At 37.7% G+C, this 27,493-nt stretch overlaps 2 protein-coding genes across 3 annotated transcripts; both read right to left on the reverse strand.

Moving 5' to 3' along the window:
- Positions 1-5,578: 5,578 nt before the first annotated feature.
- LOC147492728 (uncharacterized) lies at positions 5,579-15,210 on the reverse strand. 2 transcript variants are annotated; one of them, XM_086564986.1, is made up of 6 exons: positions 14,894-15,210; positions 14,743-14,832; positions 7,401-7,484; positions 6,802-6,931; positions 6,301-6,720; positions 5,579-6,221 (listed from the first exon to the last, which is right to left on the reverse strand). In XM_086564986.1, exons 1-6 carry the CDS (start codon positions 15,157-15,159, stop codon positions 6,054-6,056), a joined length of 1,158 nt encoding a protein of 385 aa, XP_086421112.1. In that variant the 5' UTR covers positions 15,160-15,210; the 3' UTR covers positions 5,579-6,053. The 2 variants fall into 2 exon arrangements, with proteins under 2 accessions (XP_086421112.1, XP_086421111.1); XM_086564985.1 differs by having other exon boundaries at positions 5,579-6,720; positions 14,894-15,208.
- Positions 15,211-25,340: 10,130 nt separating this feature from the next.
- LOC147492729 (uncharacterized) lies at positions 25,341-27,023 on the reverse strand. Its single transcript, XM_086567609.1, has 3 exons — positions 26,397-27,023; positions 26,096-26,291; positions 25,341-25,783 (listed from the first exon to the last, which is right to left on the reverse strand). Exons 1-3 carry the CDS (start codon positions 27,021-27,023, stop codon positions 25,341-25,343), a joined length of 1,266 nt encoding a protein of 421 aa, XP_086423735.1.
- Positions 27,024-27,493: the final 470 nt, after the last annotated feature.

Here is a 27,493-nt window from a genome sequence, read left to right on the forward strand (position 1 = left end):
TTTGTAATAATAATATGGGCTTGTGAATGGCGTTTAGATTATTATTTAAGACAAAGGTGAGTTTCAATGTATTAATCCCTCTCTTTTTAGTTGAATTTATAAATAATATAGGGTAACAATTATAGTTTTATAAAAGTCTTGACGTCAAAAGCCCTTGGAGGAGATGCCAAACGTTCCATTTTTACTTCCATCAGCCTCATTCCAGGTTATTTTTACGCCATTCAGTTTAATTTGTATATTACATTTTCTAGAAGAAAAAGTTAGTCCAAATTTTAGTTTTGAATATCTTCTTTGTGGCGCAGAAGTTTCTGCTAGTACATCAACCAAACAAAACATTATTCGGTCAGTTGATCTCGTTTATTATTATTATTATTTATTTATTGTGAACACAAGTAAATAATTAATCTACTTAATCTTCTTCCTGGCCATTCTAGTCTCTACATTATAGTGTCACCAAAAAACTAAGTTATTCCACAAATCAAAGAAATGCTTATGTAGGCTGTTTTTAGCCTTTGAGTTGCACAATTCCATTCAGGTAATCCACCTATGCTTTAAAACGCCTTTATAAGAAATATGGTAATGGTGACTCTTAGCTACACTCTGGCAATGCCATGTGTAACACTTCTTCCTCTTTCAGTAATTACTTTCTGAGATAACTATATAACAAATCAAATAAATGCTTGCATGTACGTATCGCATGCTGCAAATTGCCAAAAAATAAATAAATGTTGCTTCCTACCACAATACCAACCACTGTCCTCATAAGCAGTAGAGTAGATTCATTGAGTATTTATGCTTCCTTTGATGTGTTGGTAGGAGAAAAATGGGGAAATTTTTTCATTGGAACTGCTGCACACAGTTAGCACTTGTTGAAAACATCACAATGTTAGAGCTAAAATAAAGAATTCTGTACTGGTAAGATAAAATTCACAATTTTAACCCATTTCATTGCCAAAACCTGTCTCTCAAACCACATTAACCAAAACATAGCATTCTTTTTTCTTTTTATTTATTTTTCGATAGTATGACCTCTATTTCCCTATGTTACATGGACACGCCATATTTCAAAAAAAATCCGTGTCGGATACGTATCCATGTGTCCGTGTTAGACACACATGGACACATATAGTATGTAATATACCTCAGTTTTTTATATCTTGCCGTGTCAAACACTTTGTATCCGTGTCGGATACTGACACACGTGTCCGTGTCAATGTAACGTAGCTATTTCCTAATCCCTTATATTTCTGTTTCCTTGGACCCAATGTCCCAAGTTTTGACCTGTAGGCCACTGGATATCATGTCAAACATGGGTTGCATCAACTCCCTTACTGCCAATGGAACCAGTGCCTACCGCGTCCCTAAACAAATTGGGAGGAAGATGGGAAAAAAAAGAGAGAAAGTATTGAGCTGAATGAATGCTTCTCCCTTTTCTCCTTCCAGTTCAAAAGAACATAATCAATTGCCATAAAATAGTAACCTTACGTCCAAAGGAAGAGCTGTATATCACCTGTTTTTCTCTTCCAAATGAAGAAAACAAACTGCATCAGACATGAATATTTGCAGTATTTTTAGACAGACCTTACAAGACATTCAACTAGAGTTATAAATTGATGTGAGGCCATACTTCTCTTGTTTAAAAGTTAAAACTGCTATGTAACACTGCAATGATTAGTAGGATAATTAACTTTTTTTTTTATTGGCTAGGATAATTAACTTGTTTGAACTTAATGTTGTATAGGCATTTCCATGCTAGCCAAGAGCTACTGGCATCAAAGAGAACAGGCGATGATGTTGTTGGTTTGAAACCTCCCAAGAGAGTAAAATATCCGAGGAAAAAAAAATAGAGGCCGACCACCTGTAGACACTCCATATGTGCCTATGCAGAAAATTGAAAAATCAATGCCTGATAGAACAATTAATATTTTTGAAGGTATGACTATTTCAGAGCTTGCAAAGCGTACTGGTCGATCAATTCCTTTTCTTGAAGAGATCCTTGTAAATGTTGGGGAAGAGGTTGGATCAGAGTTTGATCCTGTTAGCATTGATGTTGTGGAGCTGATTGCAATGGTATAATCCCCTTTTTCTTTGTGAATGCTGTTAATCTTGCAAAAATAGAACGGTCTGAAGTTCTAAACTGAATATTATTCATATCCACAACTCAGCTGAGGCCACAATTATAGAGATCATTATCATTTTAATTTTGATGATAATTGTAAACTATTATTTGAGTAATTGTAGATCAATCTTATAATGTATCTTTGTACAGGAAGTTGGAGTCAATGTCAAAAGGCTACACTCTAATGAAGGTGCAGAACTCCTACCAAGACCACCAGTTGTAACAGTCATGGGTCATGTTGATCATGGAAAAACTTCTCTTTTAGATGCTCTGTGTCAAACATCTGTCGCAGCAAAGGAATCCGGGGGCATCACCCAGCATCTTGGTGCTTTTGTTGTGGATATGCCGTCAGGAGCATCGATCACATTTCTGGATACCCCAGGACATGCTGCATTAAGTGCTATGCGGGCAAGAGGTGCAGCAGTAACAGATATAGTGGTTCTTGTGGTAGCTGCGGATGATGGTGTGATGCCCCAGACACTTGAAGCCATGGCCCATGCGAAGGCAGCTAATGTACCCGTTGTGGTTGCCGTTAACAAATGTGATAAGCCAGCCGCTGACCCTGAAAGGGTGAGGATCCAGCTTGGTTCCGAGGGCTTACTTTTAGAGGACATGGGTGGAGATGTTCAAGTAGTTGAAGTCTCTGCAGTCACTAAAGCTGGATTGGATAAGTTGGAGGAGGCACTACTCCTCCAGGCGGAGCTGATGGATCTTAAAGCACGTATTGATGGCCCTGCTCAAGCTTATGTAGTGGAAGCAAGGCTTGACCGAGGCCGTGGTCCTATGGCTACTGCAATTGTGAAGGCAGGAACTTTGATGTGTGGGCAATATGTGGTTGTAGGTGCTGAATGGGGAAAGATAAGGACTATTAGAGATATGCTGGGGAAGGTCAAGGACAAGGCACTGCCTTCAATGCCTTTTGAGTTCGAAGGGCTTAGGGGACTTCCAATGGCTGGTGATGATATTACTGTTGTAAATTCAGAGGAGAGAGCAAGGATGTTGAGTGAAGGGAGGGGGAAAAAACTGGAAAAAAATAGGCTTGAGAAGATTGGTGAAGGCAGGATAGAAACTCCTAACGAATCAGAAAATGTGCCCGAGAGGGTTGAGTTGCCTATAATAGTTAAAGCAGATGTGCAGGGCACTGTTCAAGCAGTTACAGATGCATTGAAGAGTCTAAACAGTCCTCAGGTATACCTGACCTTCTTTTGTAATCTAATCTACAATCTCTTGATATGCATTGCCTTAAAAAGTGAACTCTATGATTATATGGTTAATTACTTCCTCTCTGGTGAGTTTTAAGTTGAAGGCGTGCATTGATAGAATGCGTTAATAATCTAGCTCATTTAGAAATTGTTCATAGATTGAGTCCACCCCTATTTGTGGTTCTGTCTAGTCGTCTAGAGTCATGCTTGTTGTTTAGCTTCTGTTGTGTGAAACGGTTTACTGGTTTAGTTGAACGTATTGGTGCTCTGCAGTCTGCATAGTATATTATATAGATTGCTATATCAAGTGAAAAAGTGCTTTGAAATAAAGGCTCCTTTTTAATCCATAGACATCTTACTTTGTAACGATGAAGTGCCCATTTCATGCCTTCATCCCGGAACTAACTAATCCAATATGTTATGCTTCCTCCCTTGAATATCATTGACAGGTTTTTGTCAATATAGTCCATGTTGGTGTTGGCGTCATTTCACAGTCAGATGTGGACTTAGCACAAGCTTGTGGAGCATGCATTGTTGGGTTTAACATACGCAGCCCACCAAGTTCTGTTACACAGTCAGCAAATCGTGCCAGTATCCAGGTAACGCTTTTACTTTACTATTGCTTTTGAGTGTGGAGTTTTCTTTTGACTTGCAAGAACAAAATATCATGTCTGGAGAACTACATTCATGTTGAAGATGCTTGAGTGGAAGAAACTATAGGCATCCTTTGGCTTGGCCATCTTTGTGCCACTTGGGTTGTGCTTGATTGTTTTCTTTTGGTTTCTTGTTTTGAACTTAGTAATGGCCATCCTTAGGTTTCGTTGCTAAAGAATAAGTGTACCCAGTAGTACTAAGATTTCTCTGATGTCAAGATCAGAGGGCTTTTCCTGTTTCATTGTAGCCATATCCTAGTCAAGATCAAATGGCTTTTCCGTTTTCATTGTAGCCATATCCTAGTTATGGATTGGAATACTGCAAAAGGACGATGCGGAGGAAGTTTAAGTTAGTTTTTAGATTATTATTATCGTTACTATTTTGAATTTGACAGCTTTAAAACGTTATTAGTGCATCTTGTTAAGGAAACATGAACAATACGTATTAAACACTGCTAACTTAGCGATCCAAGAGAGAGAGAGAGAGGGGAGATGGGAGGATGGGAAATTGGTCAAGTCATCTTATTGATTGGACTTTGGTGTTATGGAATTTCGTTCTCTTTTTCATTGCTCCCATGGTTCATCTAGGGCTCAAGTAAAGACTGGTAAAGGTTGGAATCGTACTTAATGAACTTGTCCCATATAGATTTATAGTATGAAAATTCTTTGAATGTGCTTTTGTCAAATATTGTTATTATCTTGAACATAATTGGGGATGCTCTAGAAATTCAGTCATCTGAGGCATGACCTGTCTACTGAATTAGTGTAATTTTTAACTTGTGAACCAAATCACATATATATCCTTGATAGATTGGGATAATGATGTCATGGCCTCTCTGCCCCTTTGTTACACTTCTGAACTTCTGATCATCAATACTAATACTTGTCTGTCTAGATAAAGGTCCATCGGGTAATTTACCATCTTCTGGAGGACTTGGGGAATTTTATTGTTGACAAGGCTCCGGGTACTTTAGAAACACAAGTTGCTGGAGAGGCCCAGGTGTTGAGCATCTTTGAGCTTAAGGGGAGGACCAAATCCCAGGGAGGGGATATAAAAATCGCTGGCTGCCGAGTTACTGATGGTCGTGTCACCAAGGTCTCAACCATGAGGCTTTTAAGGAGTGGAGAGGTCATCTTTGAGGGATCTTGTAGGTCATTGAAGCGGGAGAAACAAGATGTGGATGCAGTAGGGAAGGGGAACGAGTGTGGACTTGCAATAGATGCTTACAATGATTTCCAGATTGGAGATGTCATCCAGTGCTTAGAGCAAGTTAAAAGGAAGCCCAAGTTTGTATCATCAGAAAGTGGGTCTGTGCGAATTGAGTGCTGATAACTAGCCAAGTTAAAATGTACATTTCTGCTCCCTTTTATTGTTATTTCTCATCTTATAAAGTGTTTTATTTTCCTCAGTTTACCCATTTTGTGCCTTCCTTTTCCTTATAATAATTTGGCGTTGCCTCTCCTTTGTTATTGTGCATCTTGTAATAGTTGTAAATGCACAATAACAAAATGCCGTATGGTCCCTTAACAGAAGAGAAGTTTAACAATTACAACTAATCGCAAGAATACTTGAAGCAATTAAACTATGCAAAATGGTTGTTGAATGACAGAAAAGAAAAGTAAATTTTCAATTGTGCTTGTTAGTATTCATCAGCCTTGACTGCGCAAGTAGCAATACTTACATCCAAAATAGTACTTGCTTACACAAAAATAACTGATGTAGCTGTACTGGCTCTAAGTCGATGTAAAGCAATTTAACAAACATTCCTAACACAGAAACGACATCAAACCCTCAAGAACGGTTGCGTCTCTGCTTCAATCTTCCAGCTATACTACTAATCGAAAAAATAACTCTTCCAAGCAAGCTGTCTGGGTTTCGTTCAGTAACAAGTACAGACTTCTCTTTGCATTTAACATTCCTATCAGTAACACATTGTACACTCATTGCTTCCTCCGCCTCCCCTTTAGGGTCATTGTCTTTTACATTTTTAACATCATCCACATTCATTAATTCCTCTTTCTCCCCTTTCAGTTCATTATCATCAACCTTTGTAAAACCGAGCACACTATTCAAGTTCATTAATTCCTTTTTCTCTGCTTCTGACAAATCGCGTTTCTTATTGACAAAAGGATGCTTTCTGCGTCCATACACCCTAATGTCTGAAATAAAAGTGCCCTTTTGCTCCCCAACTTCTTCATTATCAGCAAAGGTTGTTGAACTCTTCCCATAAAATGGATTGTCAGAACCTACAACACCAGGCTTTGTCTCAGTACACATCGATTGAATATGTTCATCAGAAGTTTTGCGTCTCTTCCTTAATCTTACAGATAGAGTGTCCAGGTTTGCTTCAGTTTCTGATGAAGTATGGCCAACGCCAAGCTCTCTCCTTGATTTCTTTTTCTGCCCTTTAAAATCACCAACCCTTGCCTCACTGATGACATGCTCATTGATTGTCTGTTCTTTCTCCAGTTTCTTTTCATCTTCTTCAACATTGCTAACATTGTGCAAATTATCTTCTTCATCTTTTAACTTACTGCCTCTCTTGTCTATGAAGCCATGATTTGGGATTTCATGCTGCCAATCATCTGAACTAAGTGAGTCTTTACGATCAGCAACTTCTTCGGTATCTGCAAAGGGCAGTGACCTCTTCACCAGAACTGGAGCATCAGTAGCTATGTCATCTGACCTTCTCTCAGTGCGTTGTATGAGATAATGAGCAACAGAACTGAACCCAAGTTTTGATATCTGGAATGTGTGTTTGGTTACAATGATGTTATGGTCCTACAAGTGAAAAATTGAAACCAACATGAAAGCTAATAAACTTACTTCACTATAAAGATGACCAGTAGCTGGCCATCCCTTGGCTTTTCTGCACAAACTGCAGTTGCATATTCCACGGCAAACGGGGCAAATCCAGTTGGGATTTTGTTTCACTTCTAGTAGATGCTCCCCATATCTGCATAAAAAGAAAAAATATGCAAAGAGAGATATACTTCCATTGAGAGATGATACATCTATCTATGACATTATATATCATTATACATATAAGACAATCAAATAATACTTTCAACAGAGCATCGTAAGCATGTTATATGAGAATTGTGGGATCAGTCATTTAATAAAAAGCTACCCTCTCCGCCATTCATACACATGTTATCGAGACAGAAAGTTAGTATCATGTAAATCTGGGAGATCTGCTCATCCGCATATATAAAAGTGAATAAAAAAATCTAAACTGGGTTATTCTCTATACTGTTCTATTTCATCGTTCAGGACACCCAACAGAAAAAAGAATATTATATATTGCAAGCATGAGATGTACTTGAAATAAGAAGACCATTTTGCAGCAATATCTACATACATGTGTGTGTGTATCTGTGTGAAATATCTCCTTGCCCAAGAAATTATCATCTTGTATTATTTACCTCTTGCGCAAGCAACTTCCACAAAACTGCCCTCGAGCAGAGTAGCATTTGCTACAATGAGTATGACGTCTAAGAGTCTTCTGCCTGAAATCATGGGTGAGAATACTAGAATAAGTACTTAGATGCTTACCACAATATATATCTAATGTTATACAATTAAATAAACTAAGGATGAGACAATCTCACAGAGCATATACTCAAGGGATGGAGTTCTTGAGCAATATCCTAGAAATAGAATACACAATAAAGAATATTAGAATTTAATTTAAGAAAAAGTCACCCTCAATGGTGCAATTACCTTGAACCAGAAAATGCTGTTCAAATTTTTTCTAACAGTGACTTGGTAGTTGGTACTCGAACTTTACATCCGGTCCCATTTTTCAACAATACCAACACCTTCTTTTAAGCTACCTTGGGCACCCATTGTTGTGAATAGGATAGTGCGGAAACAACGTTACCCACAATAAATAGATTAATTCTACACAAGGATCGATTTTTCTTACTAGACAAGACTTCAACACCCGCCAAGTACTATCCCAACGCTTCTCATTAACAATTTAACAAGCATATAAAGTAAAACAATTAATGCAAAAGAGAACCAACCACAAGACAAGAATATATCGTGGTTCGGCAATTTGCCTACTTCCACACTGGCGAGATCCAAGCTTTACTAGATGTCCGGAGTAACAGATTACAATAGCTCTCAATTCACTCACAAAGAATGAACACTCAACTCACTAAGAATTTCTCTCTTACAATCTCTCTCTTTCTTTCTTTTTGGTTAGGTTAGGTTTCTACAGAAAAAACCTATATTTATACTATTTCAGAAAACTTCCGAAAAAGTCATAATTCGTGCTGAAATAAGGTGGAGCGCGGGTTGCGCCCTCAACCAGGCAAAGTTGAGCGCGGGTCGCGCCTAAATCACTGGAGGTCGCCAAAGCAGGAGCGCGGGTCGCGCCTTGCCCAGGTGTAACTAGAGCGCGGGTCGTGCCCTTCACACCAGAATGAGAAAACATCGTTTTTCTCTACAATTCTCCACCTCGGTGAGGTTTTAACACATAAAACCGAGCCGAACACATCCAGCAAAAACACATCCATCCAAAAACTCGCAGTCAACCGCCCCGAAGGATGCCCACAAAGGGCCACCCACAAAGAGTGTCTTGCTCACAAAGAGCCACCCACAAAGAGTGTCTTGCTCACGAAGAGCCACCCACAAAAAGTCATGCCCACGAAGAGCACGTCATGCCCACAAAGGGCCACCCACAAAGAGTGTCATGCTCACAAAGAGCCACCCACAAAGTGTCATGCTCACAAAGAGCCACCCACAAAGAGTGTCTTGCTCACGAAGAGCCACCCATAAAGAGTCATGCCCACGAAGAGCACGTCATGCCCACAAAGGGCCATGCCTACGAAAGGCATCAATCAACAATGCATGAGCCTCCACCATTTGTGGAGTATCTCCAACCAATGTTGGAACTCAACTCTATAGAGAAATTTCTACAACCCAAAGCCCTTTTGTCCTTAGGCAATGAAACAAATTCCCAAGTACAAAACTTGTCACGAGCCTCCACCATTTTCTGCATATCCACCGACCAATCTCTGTAATGAGCATCTCTAACAGCTTCCTTGAAGCTATCTGGCTCATCATCTTCAATATTCAGTGCGTAGGCAACCGAGTCCAGTTGACCATAATGCTTCACTGGCTTATCATGCCCATACTTCATAGCTTATTTCACACATCTCAAGGGCTTTGATCTAGCCAAAGCTTGCTGCTCAGGTTGTTGTAACTCTATTTCTTGTTGAATAGTTCTTTCACTAAGAACCTCACTCTCTTGTTGAAGAGTTCTCTTAAATGTCTCGAAAACTTCATCCTTGGACTTCAGGATATATACCCACACATAGCGTGTATAATCATCGATGAAAGAGACATAATACTGGTTACCTCCCTTAGAAGCCACTCTAGAAGGTCCCCAAATATCCGTATGCATATAATCTAGGATGCTTCTTGTCTTGTGCTTGCTTGTACCGAACTTGACTCTGCACTGCTTGCCATAGACATAATGCTCGCAGAATTCCATACTTGGTTTCTCTAAGTCTTTCAGTAGCTCTCGCTTGCACAACTCAGACAATCCCTTTTGGCTCATATGCCCAAGGCGCATATGCCACAATTTTGTGCACTCAGAATCATCACTACATGTACCCACTGCTACATCACCTATCACTGTACTACCCAACAAAATATACAAGTTTCCATGTCTTTGACCCTTCATAATGACTAAAGAGCTACTAAGGATCTTTAGGACTCCACCATTTCCCACAAAATTGTGGCCTTTGGAATCCAAGGTACCAAGAGAAATAAGATTCTTCTTTAGCTCAGGAACATGCCTCACATCGGTTAAAGTCCTCACTACACCATCATGCATCTTGACCAGTATAGTTCCAATTCCTATCGTCTTACAAGCAACATCATTACCCATCAAAACGGAACCTCTACAGAATCCACGTATCAGTCATGTAGTCGTCTTGTGTAGACACCGAAAGACTTACATCATCCCCATTGAAGCCGGAAGCAAGACTTGCTTCACTAACATCCTCATTCTCAAACTTACTACTTATCTTGTTACTCTTTTTCGGGCTAGGACAATCACATAGATAATGCCCCTTTTCCTTGCAATTGTAGCACCGTACATATTTTAAAGGCTTTTTCGAACTACCCTTTCACATGCTTGTTGAAGTAATCTCATTTGATATCACCCTCGCCATTTTTTCTTTTGCTTCTTTATCAAACTTCTCTACTTTAAATCTAGCATTTGACATCTTGGGAGCTTTTTCCAAGTCACACACAATAACCCAAAAAATATCTCACTCAGGAATTTTATCGAACACCTTGTCTACATAAATTTCGAGCACTATGGTTCTTTACCAAAACTCAAAATCCTAGGTCGTATATCTCGCTTTGATACCAATTGTTGTGAATAGAACAGTGCGGAAACAACGTTACCCACAGCAAATAGATCAATCCCATACAAAGATCGATTTTTCTCACTAGACAAGACTTCAACACCCGCCAAGTACTATCACAACGCTTCTCATTAACAATTTAACAAACATATAAAGTAAAACAATTAATGCAAAAGAGAACCAACCACAAGACAAGGATATATCGTGGTTCGGCAATTTGCCTACTTCCACACTGGCGAGATCCAAGCTTTACTAGATGTCCAGAGTAATAGATTACAATAGCTCTCAATTCACTCACAAAGAATGAACACTCAACTCACTAAGAATTTCTCTCTTACAATCCCTCTCTTTCTTTCTTTTTGGTTAGGTTAGGTTTCTACAGAAAAAATCTATATTTATACTATTTCAGAAAACTTCCGAAAAAGTCAAAATTCGTGTTGAAATAAGGTGGAGCGCGGGTCACGTCTAAATCACTGGAGGTCGCCAAAGCAGGAGCGCGGGTTGCGCCTTGCCCAGGTGTAACTGGAGCGCGGGTCACGCCCTTCACACCAGAATGAGAAAACATCGTTTTTCTCTACAATTCATTACAAATTATTAACCTTGGAGATCATACCTCTATGCTCCTTTATAAGCTTAAAGCGTCTGAAATTGTCCCTATAAGACTCCTTCTATTTCCTTGAGTTTCGCATCTCAGACATCACCTAGGTTCTAATTACCAAAAGGGTATATACCATCATAAGTTCCCGACAAGGTGTGACTATTACAGTAAATATCGAAGCAATATGACACCCGTTCTCCAGTAACAAAATGTATCATAGCCTAGTTAAGCCTCGAAAAGGCTGGATTGACATTAAATGATCTAAGCTTAACATGGGCAAATAAGAAAAGAATGTACCACCCCTTCAATAAGTAAGAATGCGCTAATAAACATTGTCATCATCAGGGCCGGCCCTGGGCCTATGTTGCCTAATGCCTTGCATAGGGCCCCCAAATGTTTGCTAATTTTAAGGGCCCTGTCCACCACTTCAACCCACTACCATGTTAACTTATGATAAATAGCCCACGACGTAAAACAAAGGTCCACATCAACACAAAAGTCCATTTTAGAGTTCGGTAATTGAAGAGAAAACCCAAATCAATTCGTTTTAGCTTTTTTGAGTCACATAACTAAACGAGCGAAATCAAGACAAGTCTTGAACAAGACAAAAAAAATCATATACCAATGAACCCAAACCGTTTCTCCCACGTAGCGAAAAACAATCAAGTTCGAGGAAAACAAGTAAGATTCTTCTCTTAATCTCTTAATGCCTAGGAAGTTGAATTGAACACTTGACTTTATTACTTTTAGTTCATAAAACAAGCTGATTTAGTTACTTTTAGTTGATTTTATTATCAAGTTGTTGTTGTTTTGTCGGATTTTTTCGATGGCACGCACTAGAACATATCCCTCTGGTTATAAAAAAAGGAAAAAGAAACAAAGAATGGAAGCAATGGCTCAATCTCAAGTAGGAGCTATAAAAAAGTTCTTTACGACCACGAAACAAGAAGAGAGTTGAAATGCAAATCCCATTAACGAGGTAGCTGAGAATCACAATGGCACTGGAGAAGAAATAAATGATGAACAAATGCTTGAAGGGCATGAAGAGTTGGTAAATGAGGAACGGATTAATGAAGGGTTTGAAGAGCTGGTAAATGAGGAACGAGTTAATGAAGAATGTGAAGAATTAGATAATGTGGAATCACGGAAATGTGGTGATTGAAGAACATGCACAAGCTAATAATGATTATGAGGGACGGTGAATTATTATGATCCAGAAATGGGATAAGATTGACCAAACTTTTAGAGACTTACTAGTACAAAAGGGTCCAGTAAGAGATCATAGTGGTAATTTTCCTAGAAATTCTGAAGGGAGGCGTTTTTCTTCCACTTATTACACTCGACATTTGGAGAATGGGGAGAAGCAAGATAGAAGTTGGCTCGTCTATTCACACACTTTAGACAAGGTATATTGTTTACATTTGTAAGTTGTTCAAGCAAAATGCAAATACCTCTCCCGGTTGGTGATGAAGGATATGACAATTGGAGAAATCTCACGACAAGGCTTAAACAACATGAACAACGTCCTCATCATAAAAGACGTCTAAAATATTGGATTGAATTGGTGGATCGACTTGGCAAGAATGAAACAATTGATAAACATCTTCGTGAACGATTTCAAAGAAAGGGAACATTGGAGGAATTGTTCTGAGAGGATACTTGTTGTTGGAAAACTCTTGCTAAGAATAATTTGCCGTTTTCGGGAAGCATGAAAATATTTATGAAGATAATAATGGAATTTTTTGAGTATAATTGAAATGATGGGTAAATTTGATCCGGTTATCCGTAAAACACCTCGAACGTATTCAAAAGAGTGAAATTCACTATCATTATCTCGGTCACAAGATTCGAATGAATTGATAGAAATGTTGGCGGTGAGGTTAAATGTTTGATTGTGAAGAAAATCCAAGATGCAAAGTATTTCTCGATCATCCTTGATTGTACACGATATAAGTCACGAAGAACAAATGTCTCTTGTTGTACGGTGTGTGGATGTTTCAACGAGTCCAACGAAGGTAGAAGAATATTTTCTAGAATTTTGGAAGGTGGATGACACATCAGGTTTGGGACTTTTTAATAAACTGAAAGATATGCTAGATACTCTTGAACTCGACATTGGTAATATAAGAGGCCAAGGTTATGATAATAGATCCAATATGAAAGGGAAACACAAAGGTGTACAGAATAGATTGCTCGAAGTTAATCCTAGAGCATTCTATACTCCATGCGGTTGTCACACGCTTAATCTTGCTCTATGTGATATGGCTTAACTCTTGTCCAAAAGTCAGATATTTTTTTGAGTGGTACAACGTATATATTCGGTGTTTTTTCTTCTTCTACAAAGCGATGGCAAGTTTTAAAGATAAGGTTAAAAGGTGGTCTTACTCTTAAGACATTGGCACCAACACGTTGGAAAGCCGTTTTGGATGTTTTCAAAATGATAAAAGAGCGAGGCTCCATGATTCGAGATGCTTTACTTTACTTGGTTGATACTAGTGATGATCCAAAACAAAGAGTGATACCGAAGTCTCTAGCAACACATGAGCTTGAAAATTTTGAATTTTTGGTTGGTATGATTATTTGGTACAATGTATTGTCACGGGTTAACTATGTTAGCAAACTCTTGCAAAAAAGAAGACATGCATATGGATGTAGCTATAAAGAAGTTGGAAGGACTCATTTCATATTTTGAAAGGTACTGAGTAACTGGATTTGATGAGGCTATGGTGGAAGCTAAGGAGATTGGTACCTGATATGCAAGTTGAACCTGTTTTTTCGTGAAAACGATCATTAAATGAAAAAGACAGGTTTGATGATAATGTCATTTGAAAAATTGCCACAATCTGGCGAAGAGTTGTTGAGAATCCACTACTTCATTTATATAGTTGACCAAGCTCTTTCCTCATTAAGGAGTCGATTTGAAGAATTTAAAAATTTGAAGGAATTTCGGGTTTTGTATGATTTGGAGAAGTTGAAGTCCGCAAATAATGCTAGTTTAAAAGCTTCTTGTGAGAACCTTGAAAAGTATCCAAGACGCGACCAAGATCGATATTGATGGGAGAGAGTTATTTTTCAACTAAAGATCTTGAGAGAAGATTTGCCGAAGGCATAAAGAATAAAGGTGATGTGTTGGATCATTTGAAGTTAACGGTTAGTTGTTTTCCAAATGCATGGATTTCTTACAGAATATTACTCACTATACCAGTTACAGTTGCATCTGGAGAAAGGAGTTTTTCAAAGTTGAAATTGATAAAATCTTACCTTCGGTCAAGCATGTCACAAGATAGATTAAATGGATTAGCCATGTTATCCATTGAGAAGGGGTTGGTAGAGAAAATTGACTATGCAAGTGTAATCAGTGATTTCGCAAGTAGAAATGGATCAAGATCTATTTTTGGTTAATAGTTTATTAATGTACTTTTCTTTTTAGTTTTATTGTGCTAAGAGAACTATATGATGCTTGATCAATGGGGTTAGGTTCCATGTCCCCCCCTTGGGGCAGTCACAAGTGATTTGGGAAGAAACAAGAAAGAAAAAATATTTTGCGAGTTTTTTTGTTACTTATTTTTTAATTAGTATATAGGCCCCATTTTCGGGAGCTTGCATAGGGCCCCTTGAAACGCAGGGCGGGCCCTGGTCATCATCATTCACGACAACTCAACAAAGCATCCTGCCCTCGTCTTATCTATTTGCCTAAGTGATGAAATCACTATCCTTCCTAAAACAAAATAATGAAATTAGCAAGAACATAAATAAGAAATCATATAAAGCTTAAATTCCAACCTGCATTGGTGACATGTCTCTCTGCACAATCCATCCTTCCCATATTGAATATCCTTCCCCGAGTACCTAGCAGGACTCACCTTGTGCAACCTACAACACCCAATTCCATTAATAGAGCAAACAGTATTGCAAATATTAATAAAAAGATTACCTGGGAGAACGTCTAGTTGGAAGAGAAGACGGAGAAGACAGTTTCCTTGGCGTACGTTTAACAGCAGGAGAAAGAAGTTGAGAGTTGAGTTTGAGCGAAAGAGCGAAAATGCCAAGTTTCTGCATTCTTTCCATGTTTTCTTTTATTCTTTTCTCTCTACATTGTTCATAACCGGATGTTTTGGTCGATGGAGTTTGTTCTTCTTGATTGTTGTTGGTTTGTTTGGTGTTTTGAGGTGTTTCTTCAATCTTCTTTCTCAGTGTCATGGCTGCTGCTGCTGCTCTTCCAACGGTCGACTCTTTTATAGAAACAACAAATAGGGTGAGATATTTTATTCATCGAGTAAAAAAGGGAAACATCTCGGAACATTTCGCTGCCTAAATATCGGTAACGGCATACCGGTAATTCTTAAAACACATTTCAGCCTCGAACAATTAATTACATCCAAAATAGTGTTTGCTTACATGGATAACCAAATTATATATATATTATAGATTTTTAGTATAGCATAACCAAATCTTCGAGAAAGGTTGCATCGCTGACATAAAAACATCCTCCAACTAAGCTGTCTGAATTTCGTTCATTAGCTGCCTCACTTGCTGACGCAAAACTGCAAATGGCGACATTATGCACATGCAAATACATTCACTACCTTTCTATATCTATCAGCACGACTCAAAGTTTCCACGAAAAGCCTTAACAAGTCAACCTGCAAAAACAAAAGAAAAATGACGACCAAAGTAATAGCATACTTACAAGTCAAATAACTTACAAGGTAAAATCCTTAAGTAAGCTTCACCAGGCCATACTGAGAAAACTGCTTACTATTAGTCTATTTCTACCTAAGTACCTAGTATCAAACATAAGTAAAGGCGAGCAGCACATAGCATACTCTATTGTATCAACTATATAACAGCTAAAACTGTACGTAAACACAAGAATTCTCACAACACTCAAAAGACTAGGAGAGAACGAAATAAAACAAATGGGAATTACACTTCATTCAGGTCGCTTTTCAACTTCAGTGGCAGCTTCAGTAAACCTGATCAACCACATTCCCAACATCCCAAGATTTCTCAACGTCCTCAATAGGAACTTGTTGAATGTCTTCATTTCCAGCTTTCTCTCCAGGATTTTCCGCAGCATCCTCTTCTCCATAATCAGAGTGTACCACATCTTCATCAGCTACACAACAGCAGGGAGAGAAACACCACGAGCAAGCACCAACTGCTTATTATTAATCATACCAATAAGCGCGTTAAGTATCTCCATGGCCAATGCAAGTTATAGTTGTTAGTATACGTGAGCACATTATTGTCAGAAGTTGTAAGCAGAGACTTGACTGTTTTCAGTGGAGCGGCTTTTGTCTTGTAGATATCATCCAGCTGCCCCTTCTGGACCTCCAAAGCAGCATACTCCTTTTCCATTTCAGCAATGTGGCTACAGCTGGAAGAAAGCTACCTTCTGAAACACAAGCGGATGATGGAGCTTTTCAGCCATCTCAGCCCTCTTAAGTTACAAAATTAGACACCCTACAATCAAAGGATTGTGTATCAGACGCAGACAGTGCCAAAAATATTCACAACGAGTTAATAAAAGTATTTGAACACAATTTCTGTCTGTAGATCACCTTTCGCTGTCACCAATTAAGAGGTTCACTTATCATTCACAAACATTAGCCTAAACATTTTGGGCACGACTATCCAGCACAAACAAATTTAACAAAGTCAATCCTTATTGGTTGAGGGTGCTGACGTGGTCAACAAAAAATAAATTGAATAACTCACGAGAAAATCTTCAAAACCAAGAGAGAAAAAAACAGGATTCTCGTGTTTCATTTCAAAGGCAAAAAAAGCAAGGTGGTCTCTCTCTCTAAAATTCTTCACTTCTCCATAAAAAAAAAATCAGAAGAGAAGAAAAAGCAAAATACAAGCTCCAACTAGATGATTGAGTACAAGGGAGATAAACCATTTCGATTAATTTTGGCGTCTCAACTTTTTAGCACCCACAAACTTGTGCCAGTTATGATTTTTTCTATCAAAATCCAACAACTCCATAACTCTTCCATCTTAAGAAAACTGGGATTTTCATGTCCCAAACCATCAAACATCTATAAATTTGTTCATTTTAATTTGGTTTGTAGACCTCATAATTTAAAGTTGGAATCTAATGACGGTAAACCAAGATGATCCTAATACCTGTGATATCTGAGAACACTTTCTATCTTATGCTCTAAGATCACACAACTAAAATGAATACATGAAACAAAAATAAGGAATAAGATGAGTTGAATCTATATTTATTGATTTTCGATAACAGTTTACAATTTCTCTTTTTGTTTCTCTCTCTTTCTCTCTCCTCTTTGTAACGATTTTTTCTGATAATGAATGAATCCCTCTTTTCTCTGATCTCTTCCAGTCTTTATATAGTGTCCTGATTTGGCTTTGACCCAGTCAATCTTTGACATGTGTCCCTTGTCTTCCTCCTCCTCCCGCTCAATACCTGCAAATGTTTAAACATAATCCCGAAATATACTGAAATATTGACCCTTATGTCAATGTTTCAAGTTTTGAAATGTCACATATAATATCTTTATACACGATATTTGCCCACTACATCGCACCCTCTCGAAGATTTGAAATTTCACTCAATAATTTTAATTTTTCGAAAAGAGGTTATATCACTTTGGGCCCAAATATCAACCTGGTCCATATTATAAGACATAAATTTAAAACCAACCGCTCCGCTCTCCCACAAGTTCCAGCTTCTCCAATACGCTACTTCTTCTTCAGAAATCGATTTTCTTTGTTGCATTCTTGTCTTCCACTTCTTAGACATACTTCCAACTCTTACAGGTATGTTTGTAACTTCCTGCATTTTGTTAGTTTTGTTATAGCATATCTTGCTATAACTTACACCAATATAACTCACACCCTCATAATTATCGCTAGGGTTTTTTAGAGATTGTTAAAATGTGAATGTTGTAAGCTTGAGTATGTTCACACTTACACTACTGTACCCAACAATATAGAATGTTTGACAATGCTAAAAAGTTTATATCTTTATCATTTGAAGATTATTTATTTCGATATTTCTCATATTACTATTTTGCCTATTAGATATATCCATTGTTTATAACCATATATCGAAATTTCCGATAAAAGAATATTTATATCGCAATTTCCAATACTTGTACTGTTGATAATATTATATATATATTAAATTGACCCTACTAAACATACCTTTGTCCTCACATCTTTGTTTATAGTCCAATGGCGAGTGAAGATACCCTCTCTGATGATAGTATTAGTAGTGAAGAAACCCCTTCTAATGATAGAGTTTGTAGTCATAATTTTGCCTCTACTTCTTTAAGGCCCTATCAACCCCAGACTTCTTGGGATTTATCTTATGTTGTAGAAGGGATTCCTTGTCATCCTTTTGAAACCACCGCCTCAGAATCTGAGCGCGAAACTATTGAAGATACCACTCAATGAAAGCATGGACTTAGCCCTTTCTTCATCAAAATACCCAATCTGATGCTAATTTAAACCGCTTATCAAATTCCCACTTCCCTTTATCTACAACACTATGCTGGTACTCGGACTTTTACCAAATGTCAAAGTGGCACGAGACAAGCGATCATTGTAACCGTTGGTCAACTCGCCGTTGGATTGAGATTTCCTCTGACCAATCTCGATCGTGAAGTACTAAACCATCTGAACATTTCCCCTGGTCAAGGAATGGGGAATTTCTGGAGGTTAATGTTTATCTGCAATTACTACAATAGTCACATTTCCCCAGAAAACTATGAAGCCAATAGAATCAGATTATCCGATATCCTTAGGCACTATAAATTTGGTGAAAAACTTCCTGGATATTTTTACCCTAGAAAACACAACAAACCCAACATCAAGGGTATTATCTGCAAAAACCGAAAAAACGATAAAAAATGGATCAAGTATCCCATCATTGTTTTGGGTGACTGGGAAAGTGTCGATCCTCCAGCGAAACCTCCTTTGAAACATCAAGTCTTCAATTCTTCAGGTATACCCTCCTTTTGATTTAACTTCGATATTTATATATATCGGAATCCCACTCTGAACCTCGCCTTTCTGTATATTTTCAGTACTCCTCCCTCATTTCGAAAAAGCTCGTGGGAATTTCGATAGAGTGCTTAAACTGTTAGCAGGAACTGTAAAAGAAGTTGATGTCAGAACTGGGGCTGACAAAGAAGGGAACCCTCGCCTTTCTTGTTGCTCTTTCTGACATTAAAAATTACCGAGCTCCTTTTTATGTTCTTCATATTTGGGCTCTCCATAAAATGGGTCAGCCGCCAACTCCCACTCCCTCTCCTTCACCAGATCATTTAAACAATCCCTCTTTTCTCATGTCCTCCTTTGCTTTGCATGAACTACCTCCTAGTCTCCCCAACAGTTTCTTCGACTATTTAGATAACAATCTTACCATGACTCCACATCTTTTTCCCCAAATTAAAAAAGAAGTTCCTGATTTTTATGAATATCCAATTTTACAAAATATATTTGATCAACATCATTTATTCTATACAGATATGGCACCTCGATTATCAGCGAACCCAAGTGTTAGTTGCCAATTTCCTAATAAAGATAAACAAAAAGCTGCTGACACTACATCGGCCAAGGTTCCACAGAAACAGCCTCCTGTTCCACCTTCAAATGTTCAGAAATCTTCTTCTAAAGCTAAGCATCATGCTCCTCATAAAGACATATCCCATACTTCATCTCAAGATACTCATAGTCACTCCAGTTCCAAGAAACGAAAATGGGGGGAAAGTGGACTTGCTGAGGGTCAAACACTTGACTCTATTACTTCTTCCGATACCACTAATCTCTTCAAGCCTATATTTCAGCTAATCGATGGAACCTATATTCCCTTAACTGCATCCCTGTTCGCCGATGATTTTCCTGAAGACTTGGGTGTGAGCCTATCCTCCAACTGCATTCTTCAAAAAGATAAGCTTGATATGCGTGCTGCGACACCTGTAGAACGCTTAACAACCTTTTGTGATTTCATAGAAAAGGTATTCACAACATCTTTCCTTGGTCAAATATATGGATCTTCATCTATAATCTATATCATCTTATCGATTTTTGCTATTTTTCTAGGCTAAGGTTGCTTGTATGGCTCAGTTTAACTCCCCCTATCAGCAGGATAATGATATTGGTCGCTTGAGAAAAATAGTCGAAAGTCAACAGGTGGAAGTTGACAAACTGAACAAAGAAGTCACTCTCTTGAAACGGGAGAACAGTCAATTGAGCGACTTGAAAAAAAATGTTGAAACTGCTAAACAAACCCTTCAACAGAAGATTGCCGAACATAATAAAATTCCGAAGAAAGAACACTCAGAACACCTGAAGAAACTCATCGAAGACTTTGCTATCACAGAGGCAAAGTATAAAGAAGCTTCGGACGCTGCCGATGATGAATTTAACGATGTTATAACATCTTTGAATTCCCTTGCTGATCGGCTCGAAGTCTTCCGACCATATGTTCCAGCTGATGTTCTTGCAAAGTATGATCTTTCTGCCGATAGTACTCCTACTAATGAACTTCCAGCTACCATTCCATCTACTTCTACTGCGACCACTACACCAATGACTTGCCCTACTACTGATGCCATCCCACATGACGAGTTTGCTGAAATAGATGGTCTCCTTAGTACCCCTCCATCTTAAAATTGATATTCTGTCAGCCTTATTTTGTAATCATGGACTATTGTAACTGCACCCATTTTGCTACAATATTCCCTTATTTTGTAATACTGCTACAATCTTCTTCTTTCCTTATCAACCACTTTTGTATATTTGCATTAAATAGAAACATGAATTTCTCGACATCCTCAACAGGACTTACATATCGCTGATGTTTAGACTTATATCAAATAGCAAATGTATATATTTGAAACTTAGCCTTGTGTTAACAGAAAATCTAACTTTCGATACTCTCAACCAACAGAAAATTGAAATTTTCGATACTCAACCAAAACTAGAGTATCGGTGATACTAAGACTTCTATCACCAGAAAAACTGAAATTTTTTATACTCAACCAAAACTAGAGTATCGGCGATACTAAGACTTGTATCACCAGAAAAACTGAAATTTTTGATACTCCACAAAAACTACAGTATCGGCGATACTAAGACTTGTATCACCAGAAAAATGAAACTTTCGATACTCAACCAAAACTAGAGTATCGGCGATACTAAGACTTGTATCACCAGAAAAATGAAATTTTCGATACAAAACCAAAACTAGAGTATCGGCTATACTAAAACTTGTATCACCAGAAAAATGAAATTTTCGATACTCAACCAAAACTAGAGTATCGGTGATACTAAGACTTGTATCACCAGAAAAATGAAACTTTCGATACTCAACCAAAACTAGAGTATCGGCGATACTAAGACTTGTATCACCAGAAAAATGAAACTTTTGATACTCCACCAAAACTAGAGTATCGGCAATACTAAGACTTGTATCACCAGAAAAATAAAGTTTTTGATACTCAACCAAAACTAGAGTATTGGCGATATATGGATCTTGGGTGTGAGCCTATCCTCCAACTGCGCTCTTCAAAAAGATAAGCTTGATATGTGTGCTGCGACACCTGCAGAACGCTTAACAACCTTTTGTGATTTCATAGAAAAGGTATTCACAGCATCTTTCCTTGGTCAAATATATGGATCTTCATCTATAATCTATATCAGCTTATCGATTTTTGCTATTTTTCTAGGCTAGGGTAGCTTGTCTGGTTCAGTTTCACTCCCACTATCAGCAGGATAATGATATTGGTCACTTGAGAAAAATTGTTGAAAGTCAACAGGTGGAAGTTGACAAACTGAACAAAGAAGTCACTCTCTTGAAACGGGAGAACAGTCAACTGACAAGCGACTTGAAAAAAAATGTCGAAACTGCTGAACAAACCCTTCAACAGAAGATTGCCAAACATACTAAAATTCTAAAGAAAGAACACTCAGAACACCTGAAGAAACTTACCAAAGACTTTGCTATCACAGAGACAAAGTATAAAGAAGCTTCAGACGATGCCAATAATGAATTTAACGATGTTATGACATCTTTGAATTCCCTTGCTGATCGGCTCGAAGTCTTCCGACCATATGTTCCAGCTGATGTTCTTGCAAAGTATGACCTTTCTGCCGATAGTACTCCTACTAATGAACTTCCAGCTACCATTCCATCTACTTCTGCTGCGATCACTACACCAACGACTTGCTCTGCTACTGATGCCATCCCACATGATGAGTTTGCTGAAATAGATGGTCTCCTTAGTACCTCTCCATCTTAAAATTGATATTCTGTCAGCCTTATTTTGTAATCCTGGAATATTGTAACTGCACCCATTTTGCTACAATATTCCCTTATTTTGTAATACTGCTACAATCTTCTTCTTTCCTTATCAATCACTTTTGTAGATTTGCATTAAATAGAAACATGAATTTCTCGACATCCTCAACAGGACTTACATATCGCTGATGTTTAGACTTATATCAAATAGCAAATGTATCATTGAAACTTAGCCTTGTATTAACAGAAAATCTAACTTTCAATACTCTCAACCAACAGAAAATTAAATTTTTTATTCTCAGCCAAAACTAGAGTATCGGCGATACTAAGAATTGTATCACAAGAAAAACTGAAATTTTCGATACTCAACCAAAACTAGAGTATCGGCGATACTAAGACTTGTATCACCAGAAAAACTGAAATATTTGATACTCCACAAAAACTAGAGTATCGGCGATACTAAGACTTGTATCACAAGAAAAATGAAACTTTCGATACTCAACCAAAACTAAAGTATCGGCGATACTAAGACTTGTATCACCAGAAAAATGAAATTTTCAATACTCTACCAAAACTAGAGTATCGGCGATACTAAGACTTGTATCACCAGAAAAATGAAATTTTCGATACTCTACCAAAACTAGAGTATCGGCGATACTAAAACTTGTGTCACCAGAAAAATGAAATTTTCGATACTCAACCAAAACTAGAGTATCGGCGATACTAAGACTTGTATCACCAGAAAAATGAAATTTTCGATACTCAACCAAAACTAGAGTATCGGCGATACTAAGACTTGTATCACCAGAAAAATGAAATTTTCGATACTCCACCAAAATTAGAGTATCGGCGATACTAAGACTTATAGATACTAAGACTTGTATCACCAGAAAAATGAAATTTTCGATACTCCACCAAAACTAGAGTATTGGCGATACTAAGACTTATATCACCAAAAAAATAAAGTTTTTGATACTCAACCAAAACTAGAGTATCAACGATACTAAGACTTGTATCACCAGAAAAATTGAAATTTTTTATACTCTCAAAGAAAAGAGAGTATCGGCGATACCCCTGTATTAAATGACCATAACTCAACAACTTAATTAAAATCCCAATATGCATTAAAACTCCATTTAAACTTATTAATTAACAATTAAATGGTTTACCCTTCCCAAACGTTCTTTGCATAGATAACCATAAAATTACTTTTTCCAACTGACTTTATTAACCAATTCCTCGTTTTCCTGCTAACTTTCCTTAATTTTTCTTGTTTTCATGCTAATACCATTTATTTTTCTCATTTTTACCATCTTTCTACTTGTATAAAATCTCGTTTTTCACATTATGCTTTAACTTACTTTTTACAAACTATTTTACTGAAACACCACCAACAAAAAAAAAAAATGCATCCTTTCTCCTTCCATCTAATCATTCTTGTCCTGCTTATGGTTTTTCCAGAGTGGCTCGATTGGTCAGATTGCCCAACCACGGAACACTCTGATGAAGAAGAAAAAGAAGAAAAAGAAGAAGAAGAAGATGAGTGCCTTCGAGATCCTTATAGTTATGACTATAACAATGATGGATCTTCCTCTGACGGAGATGACGGTGATGATGAGAATGAAAATGAGGATGAAGACGAAGACGAAGATGATGATGAAGATGATGACTGACTTTACATCTCTGTTTGTGCTATGTATCAATGTTTTGACAACAACTGTTAATAAACAACTACCATTATTTTTATTTTGACATTATTATTGCCCCTTTCTAATTATGAATAACTACAATTATACATGCCATTGTTGCCAAAATTAACAATTTAAACAATGCACCTTTATCATAAACACAATATCTGATGCCTCCTCCATGCTACCGATATGATCCGCTTTATGTGCCTGGCATCGGCCACTATTTTTGATACCAGGACTTTTGACAATATGCCTAATATCAACATTTATGCTAATATCAGGATTTTATATGCCTGGTATCGGCCATTGTTTTTTATACCAGGTCTTTTGACAATATGCCTAATATCAACATTTCTGCTGATATCAGGACTTTATGTGCCTGGTATCGGCCATTGTTTTTTATACCAGAACTTTTGACAATGTGCCTGATATCAATATGTCTATCGATACCAGGACTTTTGGCGATGTGCCTAATATCAATACGTCTATTAATACCAGGACTTTTGACAATGTGCCTGATATCAATACGTCTATCGATACCAGGACTTTTGGCAATATGCCTAGTATCTGCCATTGTTTCTAATACCAAGACTTTTTGACAATATGCCTGCTACCAACATTTTTGCCGATAACAGGACTTTATGTGCCTAGTATCTGCCATTGTTTTTGATACTAGGACTTTATCGACGATATGCCTGATACCAATATTTCTGCCGATAACAGGACTTTATGTGCCTGGTATCTGCCATTGTTTCTGATACCAGGTCTTTTTGATGATATGTCGGATACTAATATTTCTGCCGATAACAGGTCTTTTTGACGATATGCCTGATACCAACATTTCTGCCGATAACAGGACTTTCATATATAATATTATAACATCATTGCATTATGAATCCAAAACTTTTATTATCATGAATATTCTTGCTACATAGATCATTCCTCTTATAAAGTTGAAAAATACATTATTGATAAAATACTTTCAGATTATTGACATTATGAGGTTTTGGAAGTAGATCGCCATCAGCATTCTTCAAATAATATGCTCCGTTTATTCCCACCTTGTGTATGATATAGGGCCCCTCCCAATTTGTTGATAATTTTCCAGCTCCCTTCTCTTTTGTCACTTAAGTGACTTCTTTCAACACTAAGTCGCCTTCTTGGAAACTTCTTCCTCTAACTTTCTTATTGAATGCTTTCCTTAGCTGTCTGTGGTAGCAATCAAGCTGAATTCTTGCTTACTCCCATTTTTCCTCTAAGTTTAAGATCTCTGTATGCATCCCTTGTTCATTCAACCCTTTTTCCACAAGCAATGTTCTGGATGTAGATACTACCATCTCAGCTGGAGTTACTGCTTCCATCCCATAGGCTAGAGTAACTGGTGACTCTCCTGTAGCTACTCTTGGAGTTGTTCAGTATGCCCATAGCACACTGTTTAGCTCATCGACCCATAAACCTTTCTTATCCTCCAATTTCTTTTTGATATTATCCATAATAGTCTTATTTGTCACTTCAGCTTGCCCATTCCCCTGAGCATAATAAGGTGCTGATATGAAGTTCTTGATCTTATATGATTCTAGGAAATCTCTCACCTTGCTTCCAATGAATTGAGGACCGTTATCCAATATGATAGCATACGGTAAACCATATCGACATACAACTCTCTCAAACAAAAAACCGATAACATCCTGTTCTCTTATATGTTGCAAAGTTATCGCCTCCACCCATTTAGTAAAGTAATCAGTCACAGCAAGCATGAACCTTTTCTTGCCTTTCCCATGTATTAGAGGTCTAACAATGTCCATTCCCCATAAAGCAAACGGCCATGGGTTTGACACACAATGCAATTCCTCTGCTGGAACATGAATTTCATGACCATGTTTCTAACATTGAATGCACTTCTTCGCATATCGAAGACAATCTTTTCTCATTTGTGGCCAGAAATATCTTTGCCTTATTATCTTGTTAGCCAAGGATCTCCCTATTGAATGATTTCCGCACTCCCCTTCATGTATCTCTGCGATAATTTGATTAGCATCGGCTATTGATATACATTTCAAATGCGGTCCCCTAGGATTTTTCCGATACAAGTCATCCTCTATTAACAAATATCTTTCAGCTCCAGATTTTATTCTTCTAGCTTCACTTTTATCCTTGGGTAACTCACCTTTGGACAAGAATAAAATATAATTGCTTAACCATGACGCCCCCAGCATATCTATTTCCATAATCTCAGGATGCTTTATATCGATACTTGGGTTCCGCTGGACACCCACTTGCAATATATGTCCTTTTGTATTTTCCAACATAGCAGCGACATATGCTAAAGCATCTGCATGTCGGCTTTCTCTTCGATCGAGGTGCTGAAATTTGATTCTGCTGAAATTCTAAAACTTTTTTCTCACGAAGTTCAAATAATCGATCATATTATCATATTTAGTTGAATACCCTCCATTGATTTGACTTACCACCAACTGAGAATCACTGAATACAGATAACTCCTTGACATTTAACGATGTAGCCATTTCCAATCCTGTAATCAATGTCTCATATTCTGCTTCATTATTAGATGCGTGGAATCCTAAGGTAACTGCCGATTCCAATCTCTGATTGTCTGGTGTTATCAGAACCGCTCCGATACCACATCCCTTTTGACCTGATGATCCATCGACAAAAAGTCTCCACCCATTTGTACCAGCCCATGGATCATCCTCATCCATCACATCATCAGGTTCTTTTAGCTGTAAACCACCATCTTCTTCAATATTCCAATTTTCATCTTCAGCGGGAAAATCTGCGAGAAAATCCGCTAACACTTTACTCTTTTCTGAAACCCTATTCCGATATTCAATTCCAAATTCATCTATAAGAATCGACCATTTTGCCATTCTCCCTGACTTGGCTGTTTTGGCCAAAGTATGTTTCAACGGCAGATTTGTCATAACAATGACTGAATGGGCTTGAAAATAAGGTTTCAATCTTTGAGTGGAATAAAGAAGAGCTAACGCGTATTTCTCTAACATCGAATATCGCGTTTCAGCCTCCAGCATGGTTTTAGATTGGAAATAAGCAGGTCGCTCAGACCCATTTTCCATATTTACTAATACCGAGCTAATAGCAACATCCGATACTGCTAAATATAAAAATAAAGTATGACCTTCCTCCGGCTTTATCAAAGTTGGCACTTCTTAGAGATACTTCTTTAATTCTGAGAAAGTCTATTCACAATTTTCTCCAATATGAACTTTGTATTCTTCTTCAGCAATTTGAATAAAGGTTTGCATCGGTCGAAAGTTCTTGATATGAATCTATTTAACGCTGCAATTCTTCCTGTTAGCTTCTGTATCTGCTTCCTAGTACTCGAAGAAGGCATCTGCTAAATAGCTTGAATTTGGTCTAGATTCACATCTATTCCTCTTTTTATGACTATATACCCCAAAAATTTCCCTAAACTGACCCCGAAAGTACATTTCTCTGGGTTGAGCTTCATATTAAATTGTCTGAATATCCAAACACTGTATCGAGGTCTTTAACATGATCTTTGACTTTTTTCGATTTGATTACC

The sequence above is a fragment of the Coptis chinensis genome, chromosome 6, assembly GCF_015680905.1.
Source record: "Coptis chinensis isolate HL-2020 chromosome 6, ASM1568090v1, whole genome shotgun sequence".
NCBI classification, from domain to species: domain Eukaryota; kingdom Viridiplantae; phylum Streptophyta; class Magnoliopsida; order Ranunculales; family Ranunculaceae; genus Coptis; species Coptis chinensis.